This window comes from Monodon monoceros, unplaced genomic scaffold, assembly GCF_005190385.1.
Source record: "Monodon monoceros isolate NGI ecotype Baffin Bay Population unplaced genomic scaffold, NGI_Narwhal_1 Super_Scaffold_7, whole genome shotgun sequence".
Classification (NCBI taxonomy): Eukaryota; Metazoa; Chordata; class Mammalia; order Artiodactyla; family Monodontidae; genus Monodon; species Monodon monoceros.
In genome coordinates, this window is record NW_021703784.1 from 44,603,621 (window position 1) to 44,615,449 (window position 11,829).

Below are 11,829 nucleotides of genomic sequence, written 5' to 3' on the forward strand. Positions count from 1 at the left end.
AAGCATATTGTAGTGTAAATCCAAAGATTCCTGGTGGCCTTGCATCTCTGCTATGCACAGTATTTCTTACGTGATTTGAGGAACGCACTATGGTTGTAGTTTCTTGAGTGCTTTATCAGGATTATTCTTCTGAAAAGCTCGAGGAACATAAGCCAAAAGTCACCCGGAGAAAGTTTAAGCATCAGTGCTGTAGTTCAATGTCCTCACAAATAAACAGTCACAATGCAGGCTGGAAATGTCAGGGGTGCACGCACACCACATATCTGCCTTGTAATTCATTTGCTTTTTTGTCTCTACTGATACATTTAGAAAGAAGTGCTCTGGCTGAGAGGCATAGAATGAAAACATAAAATGAGTCTAAATCTTTTCCTTATATATTGTGATGATCATATTGATAAAACATTCATAAAGACATTTATTGAAGTGGTGATTCTGATCCATTCTGCATTCCCAATTTTCATTTTTTACTCTTGTACTTGATTATGGGTGTCTGTAGCCTGGAGAATTCTAGTAAAAGAGGCCCTTTTAAAGCTAGTAAAAAAAAAAAAGCCATATTGGTTTTTCTTAAAGCATTTTCCAAATATTTTTACTATAAAATAAGTAAGAGAGAAAAGTTTCCAAATTGCACAAGTCCACAGCTCCCTGAAAGCGCACTGAAAACTATGCAGAATAATTTTGATTAGGCTGGATGACTGTGCCAGGCTCCAAACAAGTGGTTATTCTGTTGTGACATCTGCCAAGCAATGTGTCCATTGTGCTCTGGAATTTAATTCATTTTAAATGACTCCATCCAAATGATAAAACATGAGATGTGCTACACTCCAGGGGTAAAATACAATGATTGTTTTTAGTGTGACCACAACTGTTAGCTGGGAAGCAATACAGCCTGTTCTAATTAGGCCCTGATTATTGTCTCCTGGAAAACAGCTAGTTCAAGAAATGTGAGTGAAATCCTGTTAAGTGGAAGGATTGGCGTAAACAATCTTGCTTACTCTGGTGTGACTACAAACGCTGGCAGAGCCACATGCCGAGGCTTCCCAGAAAGAACAGCAAGAGTCTTCAGAAGAGAAACTATTTCAGAACTGAAAGATGCTTGGAATACTTGCTGTAGGATACAGTTTAATATGTGTACCAGTGTAATCAATAAATTATTTTACTGATCTAGGACTTCTGTGCAAATGCCCCCAAATCCAAAATATTATAACTGCCTGTCTAAAAAGTACTGTGAAAGTTCCTAAGAGTTGTATGTGGTGGGGAACACTGCCTGGAAACATTAATGATTAGGCACTAAAAGGAACAAAACAAAGCAAGTTGAACCTCAGGAGAAAATACACGCATACACACACATAAAAATTTGTGTCTCCCATATGCCACGTATTTAATATAAGCTTTGGAAACAAGTTCAGATGAAATAAAAATCAAAGTTCTCAAAAGGTGAAAGATTAACTTAATCACTAAATCTCCCCTATTGACCCAAACATCAGTATGTTTTTTATTTCTATGCAAAAGTATGCCTTCAAACTGCTTAAATGATATATGATACACAAACCAGTTTTCAAATAATACAGCCAGTCATCTTGCAATTTAAAAAATTAGGTAAAAGATATTATAACACATTTCACACACACACACACACACACACACCCCAATGACAAAATTTGGCCTCTCCTAAAATAGAAGACCATTAAGAACGGCCAGAAAGGAACACCGTGTCACCCCTCCCTACAATCCAGGTAGTTTCCTTTAATCCAATAGCAAATCTGGGCATATTTGAGAGGGGTGATTCTAACAGCCACGTTGAAATCTTGTGGAGAACCGTTCATGTCTACCCACTGGTGCCCGGAAAAGATGCCAATAATTTTTCGCTCCCACTTCTGCTGCTGTCTCTTCCACATCCTCACGTAGACCCCGGACCCGCTGGCCCCGGGCTGGGCGTCACACTGCTGGTACAGCAGGTCATAGGTCTCATCTTTGACATCACAGAAGCGGTATACCAAGTTGCCCGGTCGGTCATTGTCATAACCGGAGAAGTGGATTCTGCCCCCTGGCAGCTGCTTGGCGGGAGGGCTTACCCCAATCTTCATGAACTTTCTTTTGTGGGGTTTTTTGAGTTCCAGGAGGGCATAGTCATAATCCATGCCAATGTCATTGGCATTGCCCTTGATCCAACCCTTGGGCACATGGGTGCGCTTCACCCGGATCCACTGAAATTTCATCTTCTCGGGCACGGCTGAGCTCGAGTCGTTGGCCCCTCGACCACCATCTTTAAACTTGGGCTTCAGGAAGCCCACTCGCAGTTTCTGGGTTCCTTTCACGTAGGTTTTCCCATCGTGTATGCAGTGGGCAGCCGTGAGGACGTGCTTCTCCGCCACCAGGGTGCCGGTACAGCCTGTTGATAACTTCACCGATGTTGAGAACGGGTAGTTGAGCAGGAAGTCCTTCCCAAAAATGCTGAATCTGCTGTCGTAGCCATAAATCTGCCGCTTCCTTCGAGACTTTCCCGAAGACTCACCCTCACCACTTCTGAGGACATAGATGCCCACCTGTGTCTCGGTGCGGCTGCCGTTGGCATAGAGGGTTTCATAGGACAGGTACTGCTTGGCCTCTTCGTAAGTGGGCAGTGGACTTCCCTTATGACACTGGGGGCCACACGAGGAGGACACTTCCAATTTGGCTTCGGCCCCAAAGTGTGGCTTGGCCAAGTTTAAGGTGGACTGGGGTAAGACCACGGGGAGGCGGTAGGCAGGCCAGGTGGGTTTCCAGTGGGCGCCGTAGGGGCTCACCTGCCCAACAGCACAGAGGAGGACAGAGAGGAGGAGAAGCCCTGGGGTCCCCGCCATGCTGAGCACCACCCTGCAGGAACAAAGACAGGCAGGTCAGGAGGGCAAGGGGCTGAGCTCTCCTTTGCTGGGGAGGCAGCCTGGGGGCATGCCTGTCATTGTTTTAAGATTGTGAACCCTGCTCATTAATCGGGGGTGTGGAGAGGAATCCCTAGGTAATGGTCTCACTCACAATGCACGGGCTTGACCTTGTTTGTTCCTGTGGCTGGGTGCCCAAAATGAAATTGGGTATTCATTCCCCTTGATGTTTAAGGTGTCCCTAAGGACGGCCTGCTGTAGGGCAGGTGCATGGAGTCATTAATTCACAGATGAATTGCTTGACCAGCCCTGATATCCATACAATTTTGAGCCTTCTTTGTGCTTGATTCTATACTTTCATCCTCTCCTACCTTCCTGGTCCCCCTGCCTTTCTTTCCTTCCTTCCTCTCAATCTCATTATAGGATGTACTTCGAAAATGTTCAGAGTAACTTGCTTATCTCGAGGGTAAATTTAAATTACACAGTTTATTGAATGACTAAGGCATCAAGGAGGGATGGGTCCACAGCGTCACACTTACTGGGACTCTGATTGCCTTTAAATGGTGAGTGATTAAGAAGAGGGAATGAGACTTTTTTTGTTTTATTTGTTTTGCTTTGCTTTGAATTTAGAACAACTTTAACTATTATAAGTTTAGTTTCAGAGTAACCAGGTCTCTGACAAACCAAATATTCCTTCATCCTTTGGATTTTGTTGTATACTACCAGGGTCTTTGTCAAAGATCTAAAGCTCTAATATTGCATCAAGTATCACACTGTGACTATTTCTATTCCTATTTCAAGTAACTATTGGTTACTTTTTCAGGTCTGTGCATCTGTGTTCCCAGCTAGTCTAAATGCCTTGAACTTGGGCCTATGCTAGCAACTCAACAAAGATTTATTGAATGGATAGTTTGTATTTATGAAGAGTGAATGAATGAATGATTAGTGTAGCTCAAAAAAAATATTTTTTAAATTGGGGTATAGTTGCTTTACAATGTTGTGTTAGTTTCTACCATACAGCAAAGTGAATCAGTTATACATATACATATATCCCCTCTTTTTTGGATTTCTTTCCCATTTAGGTCACCACAGAGCATTGAGTAGAGTTCCCTGTGCTATACAGTAGGCTCTCATTAGTTATCTATTTTATACATAGTATCAATAGTGTATATATGTCAATCCCAATCTCCCAATTCATCCCACCCCCCCCTTGGTATCCATATGTTTGTTCTCTACATCTGTGAAAAAATATTTTGAATGATGCACGCTGAGTGCTAATGACAGAGATGCACATGGATGATGTGGTAGCTCAGAGAAAGGGTGTGGAATCCAGTTGTGGGGGAGAAGAAGTACAGGGGAGGCATCCCGGGGGAGGTGATGCTTGAGATGGGTGTTAAAGCTGAACAGAAATTTGCTAAGACAGAGTGAAGGGGACTCTTAGAAAGAGGGAAAAACCATCTATGCAAGGGCAAGGAGACAGGCAACAGTACAAGTCACTTCAGTAACACACTAAGCTCAGCAAGGGTGGAACAGAGGACATGGTGGAAGCAGCAGGTGAGAGCCACGTTATGCAGGGCTGTGTGTACTAGATGAAGGAGTTTGGATTTTATCCTGAAAGGTATGTTTTAAAGACCCAGAACAATCATCCCACTAGAGAAACAACAACAACAAAGATGACTGGAAGTACTCATAAATATTGAAGCATCAGTTGGCTCAGACTGGCTCCGAACCTTCTGTTCAAGAGAAGCTGAATAGCAGGTAGGTTAATTCATTCACAATCAAGGACCCCAAAACAAGGACAAGGAGGGGTTAGGTCTTAAGAAGCTAGTGGGACATAGTGGGAGTGGGAGTCAGGAAGAAACTGTTTCACTCTTCTCACGCTTCCTCTTTGAGAATACAGAGCTGCTAGCAACTTCTGGGTGCCTTTTGCTTTCTTTTACATAAAACTGGAAAATCCCATTGATCTGATCTAGTTCAGTCGAGCATGCCAAGCCATACTCCCAATATGCACACATTATGTTTTCCAGTATGTGCTTGCCCCACCTGCCTCTGGGATCTGTTTTGCTTGACTTTCTGATTCCACTTCTGTCAAGTGCGTGGCTGGAAAAGAAAGAAATGAAGTCCTGGAAAAGCCAATTCCTTGAGACTTCCTGATTCCTTGAAACTGTTTCTCTCCATTTTTCCAAATAGGAAGGGTCCCTGGGCCCTTTGGCATGGAGGAAATATATCTAATTATTTCTCTAAATCCTTGAAATCATGGGGGGCAAGTGTATGTGCACACAAGTGTTTGTGCTGGTTGAGGGTACTGCCAGGACTAAAAGTTCTAAATGGATGAGGGAGGGGATGCTAACGCAGGTAGAGCCCTCTTCCCTAAGGGGGACTTTGGGGGTGGGTTAGGTGTGGTGAGGACAACACTTCAGGAGACTTCAGGGGATGGTTGTCTCTGATTATTCCCATCTTCTAGCCGAGGACCCAGACCTTGGACATACCTAGGGCTTGGACAGCCTTTTCTCTGTATAAGTTGCTGTGTAGGTGACGAAATGCCCCCCCACACCAGAATCCCTGCCACGTGTGATATGTACTATGAGGAATCATATATTTCCCACAGGGCTTCATCTTGGACCCGTACATACCACACCCTCCTCACTTTGACTATAACATGGAGAACATTGATGCCTGTTAACACTGAGCAACAGATGTGTTAAGCCAAGTTTACTTCAGCTTATCTTTTTTTCCTTATAAATTTATCTATCTATTTATTTATTTATTTCTGGCTGCGTTGGGTCTTCGTTGCTGCCCGCGGGCTTTCTCTAGTCGCGGCGATCGGGGGGCTACTCTTTGTTATGGTGCACGGGCTTCTCATTGCGGTGGCTTCTCCTGCTGCAGAGCACGGGCTCTAGAACGTAGGCTCAGTAGTTGTGGTGCACGGGCTTAGTTGCTCCGCAGCACATGGGATCTTCCCAGACCAGGGCCCGAACCCATGTCCCCTGCATTGGCAGGCAGATTCTTAACCACTGCGCCACCAGGGAAGCCCCCTAGATGGATTTTTAAAACTGTATTTGAACTAGTTTCAGACTCGTTCCTACCATTCTCTTCCCTGACACCCCAGCCAATAGACAATGTCAACGGTTGGACGAATGGATAAAGCTAAAGACACGTACCACTGGCACAGTCCTACAGAGTGTGAATTATTTACTGCAGTAAATAATTTGCACTCTGTACTCCTAGGATCCAATTAACATACAAATTTCAGATTTAGGGTTTCAAAAGGCATGTTCTAGTTGATAATACGAGCATATTTTAAATGTCATGTTCTTCCTGCCCCTTGAAAATATCTACAACTTATGATAATATAGAAGATCATACTATCTCATCTCCTCCTCTCTCTCTCCCAAGAATAATATTTTGAAAACAGGAATACTTGGCAGCTTGGACCTCTGGATTCTGTGTGTTCTTTCTTAAGATAAGCTGAAGTAGGGACTTCCCTGGTGGTGCAGTGGTTAAGAATCTGCCTGCCAATGCAGGGGACGCGGGTTCGAGCCCTGGTCTGGGAAGATCCAACATGCCGCAGAGCAGCTAAGCCCGTGTGCCACAACTGCTGAGCCTGCGCTCTAGAGCCCGTGAGCCACAACTATTGAGCCCGTGCGCCTAGAGCCTGCGCCCCGCAACAAGAGAAGCCACTGCAGTGAGAAGCCTGCGCACTGTAATGAAGGGTAGCCCCCGCTCCCTGCAACTAGAGAGAGCCCGTGTGCAGCAACGGAGACCCAACGCAACCAAAAATAAATAAATAAATAAATAACATTGTTAATGTACTAAAATTGCAAAAACCCCCACATCCATATAGGAACCTTGTCTTAATGAATTAACCCCCTCTCAGGCAAAACTGATTCTAATTTCACCTTTCCAAGTGCTTGCCCTGTATAGTAAAGCCCTGTTTAAAAAATACTTTCCAAGGCCTTGAAGCATGCCTCATTTCACATGTGTCACCATGGCATACCTTTTTGAAAAATGTCTGCCTTTCAAAAAGTAAACACTGTTTTTAGAAACCAGTTAGTGGGTGTGGAGACACAGGAACAAGTCTTTTTCTGGGGTATGCGTGTTGGCTCTCACTGGCCACAGCTTCACTCCAGCCTCTCAACACACAGAATCGAATTTGTTCTTCAGCAAAATGAGGGCTGACTCTGCCAAGGGCCTCCCGGACCACTTACAGATCACAGGATGCTGTTAGAGGGCACTAAAGAGCCTACTGCAGACTATGGCTAGAATATTAAGACTCTAGACGAATAGCATCTAATCTAATCCAGAGCCTTCACAACTGAAATTCTGGGCAGTCAACCAGTTTAGGAGAAGTCAGCCATCTATAAGTAAAACTGCTAAACCAACAGGGCAGGGTAAAGCTCTAATCCCTTAAAAGTAAACTTTTCAGATACGTCAAAAACACTAATTCTCTTAGTTTGAAGCATCGCTTACAAGTTCCCTATATTATTATTTCAACTCTTCATTATTTTGTGTGGTAAGACCTTATTCTGAGAACATTTTATATCTTCATTAAAGTTTCTAGGGTTTCCCTGGTGGCACAGTAGTTAAGAATTTGCCTGTCAATGCAGGGGGCACGGGTTCGAGCCGTGGTCCGGGAAGATTCCACATGCCGTGGAGTAGCTAAGCCCGTGCACCACAACTACTGAAGTCCACGCGCCTACAGTCCATGATCCACAACAAGAGAAGCCACCACAATGAGAAGCCCGCACACCTCAAAGAAGAGTAGCCCCCGCTCGCTGCAACTAGAGAAAGCCCACGCGTAGCAGCAAAGACCTAACACCGCCAAAAAGAAATAAATAAGTTAAATAAATTTAAAATAAATAAAGTTTCTATCTAACTCTGAAAGCTACAAAACTGTATTTAAAAAAAAAACTTTAATTCAGATTTAGAAATTAATGCAGGTCAAATTATTACAAATTGATTTGGTTTTTAAATACCTGATCAGAAATTGGAAGAGAAAGTTGTATGTTCTCAGGTCCCCACCTGGGTTTAAACTGACAACTGTATTAAAGTTACAAGCTTCATAAATTACTCACTCCTTTACCGAATGTGAGTTTAGGGTGATTTAGAAATTGTTATGAACAATGATCTCTTAGTCTTCTAGCTCTGGTCTTTCCAGGTCCAAGATTCTCTCATTTTATAATTTTCCAGGGACACAAAAGTCCAGCTCAGGCATTATGTTGTTTATAGACAGCGTCTGCACTGTCATTTACTGCTCAGGAGCTTTTACTCAAAGAATTGTGGAAGGCGGAGGCACAAGGGGAAAGGAAAAGGAAAATTTATCATGCTAATCTCTTGCCTATCTGGACGGCAAGGTTTCCCTTATCTGTTTGCAAAGGAAACAAAGGCCTCCAGCAGAGGGCAGCTTTCAAGAATGGAGTGGAGGATGGCTAGGTGAGAAAGCTCTTAGCAAAGTCTTGGGGTGGGGTGGGGGCACACCCTACTTCAACTCAGGGCCTTTCCTAAGGCATTCACACCTTGCCCTGACCCCTTCCCCATTAATAAAACACCTTATAATTAGGTTGGTGTCTTTGCATTAATTTCCCAATTCACCTGATACTGGGATAATTCCCCAGGAGACAATTATTGTTTCCATTTTTATAAACTCTTGGTAAACCTTAGCTATGCCCATTTAAGTTTATTTAAACATAAATACTCTAGGATGAAAACAGTCATAATCTCACTACTGGAAAAGTAACTAATGGGTCACATAATTTTTAATTCTCTCCTGCCTTTAAATGAATCATTTTATCCTTATAGAACTGTTTGGAAAACTCACACCTTAAAAAAGGAATGAACATTTCCAAATCTTATCCTTATTATTAACCAACAAGGACCTACTGTATAGCACAGGGAACTCTGCTCAATATTATGTAACAACCTAAATGGGAAAAGAATTTGAAAAAGAATTCAAATTCTTGCATATGTATACATGCATATGTATAACTGAATCACTTTGCTGTACACCTGAAACTATCACAACATTGTTAATTGACTATACTCCAATATCAAATAAAAAGTTAAAAAATAAATGAATTAATTAAAAAAAATCTGGACAAAATAATTCAGGTCTACAACATTTCATTTCTAGGAATAAGCCTTTACTGGATAAGGAGTCCTTAGATACATAATTATCTTTTAAAGTTCCCAACTAAGTATTTTCATGCATCACTTCACCTAAATGACAAAGAATGGAAAATGAAGGTAAGCAAATATTTTCTCGCCATGCTTAGTAATATGGAAACAGTATTCCTTTTCCAGCTCAGTATATCTGACTCACAAGAGGGTTACACTTTCCATGTCCCAACACTCACCATGAGCCGCTGTCCCTCTGTCCACTGTCTGAAAATATTTATACCTTATGAAGATGCTGCCACTTCATAAGCCCACTAATAACCTTACAGTGAAGGGACACTGCACATTAGCAGATGTGCTGACAACAGTCACTGCTTGGAGACCGTGGCACTGAGATGGCTCTCTGCCAGTTCTACACCTTGAAAACTGCAACAACACAGGTCTCCTCAAGAGGGCAAGTGTTTGGGATAATGGTTTAACTCCTATAGCAAAGAAGTGCTGGCAGGGAAAATCTAATCCTCAGGATATAAGTTCTCTGTTGTACAACATCTGAATTCCTGTGACCACTATAAACGGTAATGACAGGAAGAAACAGCAGGGAAGTTTGTGAGGATAAAAGTTTTGGACACCATCTGGAAGGACGGCAAAGGGTTTTTCCATGGACTCTCTGCCCAGGGATACTGAACAGTGAAACCATGCTAATTCCTAAAGCAAATAGCTAAAAATGAACAAAGCTCTGGGAATACTCTGCAGCCAGGCGTGTTCTCATTTTCCTGAGGCACAGAACCTGTTAAAGGGAAACAAACCTAATCACATAATGGTTTAAGAATTACAGTCTTGTACAGGAAAGAAATGCAGGGTATTTACAAGCCCAGCTACCCTAAACATAATCTTGTGGTCAAACGAAGTTTAACTTCTTCTCTATCAGATTTTAGGCAAAATGAACTACCCTAGTGAGCCTGGGACAAACCTGGCAGCAGAACAAGAGCAGAGTATAAAACTGTCAATGGTGAGACCATGAGAAACGAATTCCCTGGAGTTGGGGGCGGGGGAGGGGAGTTAGGCATGAATAATGGCTGGTGGATTAAATCCTAAGGGATCTATGAGAAAAGATGTGCAGGAGAACCTGAGACTCTTAAACACTGCAGACAGGGGCCAGAAGTGTTCTCAGACCCACTAATGGGCACTTTGGCACTTATACTACAGACAGAAAAATGCACCCACATTCACCATCTACCTGAATAAATTGTCAGTGTTACAAAAATGAGATCCATATTAGTTACCTTGGAAAAATGCTTCCTTTCCAGTTCAGGCAATGGAAAGGATGACGAGTTATCTCTTGACTTTAAGTGGCAAAAATACAAGTGAAACAATCTATTCAAATGCAGACGGTGTACATATGATCACAAACAGTTTCACAAGTACAGATAGTGGCTTTCGTGGCAGTTCCTAAGTTCCTTTTGCCCACTCCACCTCCAATCCACTCCTGTCTGACAGACTTCTTAAGAGATGCAGTTATAAGGTCTATTTTAAATGCCTCTTATGCACAGGTATGATTCTGAAACAAGTGCAATAAATAGCCTGATATTAATTTAGAATTCAGCTTTTGGCCACAGCTGACTTCAAACCATAAATTCAACTCCTTACCACAGGGCCTCGTCAAAACGATTCTGGCATTGGCCTACCTGCTCCTAAGGATGGCACAGGGACCCCTCAAGTTCAGTTTCAGAAGCTAAGAGAAGGCAACCCTGAGCCAACACTGATCCTGAACGACCAGGAGCTTTCCATCAGCCAGGGGCTGTTTCTGAAGTCTCATGGATGTCACCCAAAAGGGAATTAAACAAACAGGCTTTTTTATCAGCCGCTTTCTCATGAGATGTTCGAAAGCAAACCTAATTTGTATTCCGGAGGGGAGTGGTAGTTTTCCTTCATCTAAATAATTTTTCTCCCTCCTCTTTTAAAACATTTTTGAAACTTTTTTCAAACTGTTTTTTTAAACGTTAACTAGTGATGAATGTCCACAGGCTCAGGAAGAAATATTTGCTTCCAGCAACTGTTGATAGTTCACGGACAGTAGTTTCTAGGGATGCGCAGGGTTATCAATCAAGGCACCAGAGAAAAGAGCCTCTTTGCTGCAGTCTCCTTGCTTGCTAAGGTTTGTTCACAATCACATGCCCAGGATTTAAAAATTAATGTTCAGATCTTGTTGGAATACGTATGTGCAAAACTCAAGGGAAAAAGTGAGGGTATGCGTGTGTGTGTGTCTGTGTGTGCACGTAAGAGGCGCCGGTGTTGTCATCTTCCAGCCGGAGGACAGCGTGCCCAGGGCGGGCTCTTTCTTTACTCCCACCCAGCATCCGAGATGGTAGTTGCAAAACTTTCCTTCCCCACCCGATCCACGGGTGACACTGCGTGATTCCAAATGCCCTGCAGCTCCTGAGTCTCCGTGGAGCTCCCCCAGGCCGCCGGTCGCACCCCTCGAGCCCCGAGGGTAGCCGAGGCGAGGTCTCCGGTGCCGTCCCCCCAGCCACGCAGCCCGCGGTCCCCCCGCCTCGCGCCCACCGGCCCTTTGTTCCACGGCCCCCGCCAGGCCGGCGCCCTCACTCACCCGCGCCGGGTCGCCCGCCCGGACCCCGGCTCGCCGCGCCGCTCAGACAGGTGTGGGGGCCGGGAGGGCGCGCGCAGCTCCCATGCCGGCTTGGCGGCGCGACTGAGTGCTAGCGGGCGGGCGGGCAAGCAGTGCCGGCGGCTGCCGGGTCCGCCCCCCGCGCCTCCGGAGCCCGCCCGCCCCGCCTCCGCTCTCGGGGAAGCCGCTCGGCCGCCCCCCCCCGCCCCCCGCCCGCGGCCCGCGGCCCGC

The 11,829-nt window shown here is 44.4% G+C and overlaps 1 protein-coding gene across 1 annotated transcript; it reads right to left on the minus strand.

The window, feature by feature from the left end:
• Nucleotides 1-1,347: 1,347 nt before the first annotated feature.
• Nucleotides 1,348-11,684, minus strand: PRSS23 (serine protease 23). The gene is made up of 2 exons (XM_029206923.1): nucleotides 11,581-11,684; nucleotides 1,348-2,853 (listed from the first exon to the last, which is right to left on the minus strand). Exon 2 carries the CDS (start codon nucleotides 2,838-2,840, stop codon nucleotides 1,713-1,715), a length of 1,128 nt encoding a protein of 375 aa, XP_029062756.1. The 5' UTR covers nucleotides 2,841-2,853; nucleotides 11,581-11,684; the 3' UTR covers nucleotides 1,348-1,712.
• Nucleotides 11,685-11,829: the final 145 nt, after the last annotated feature.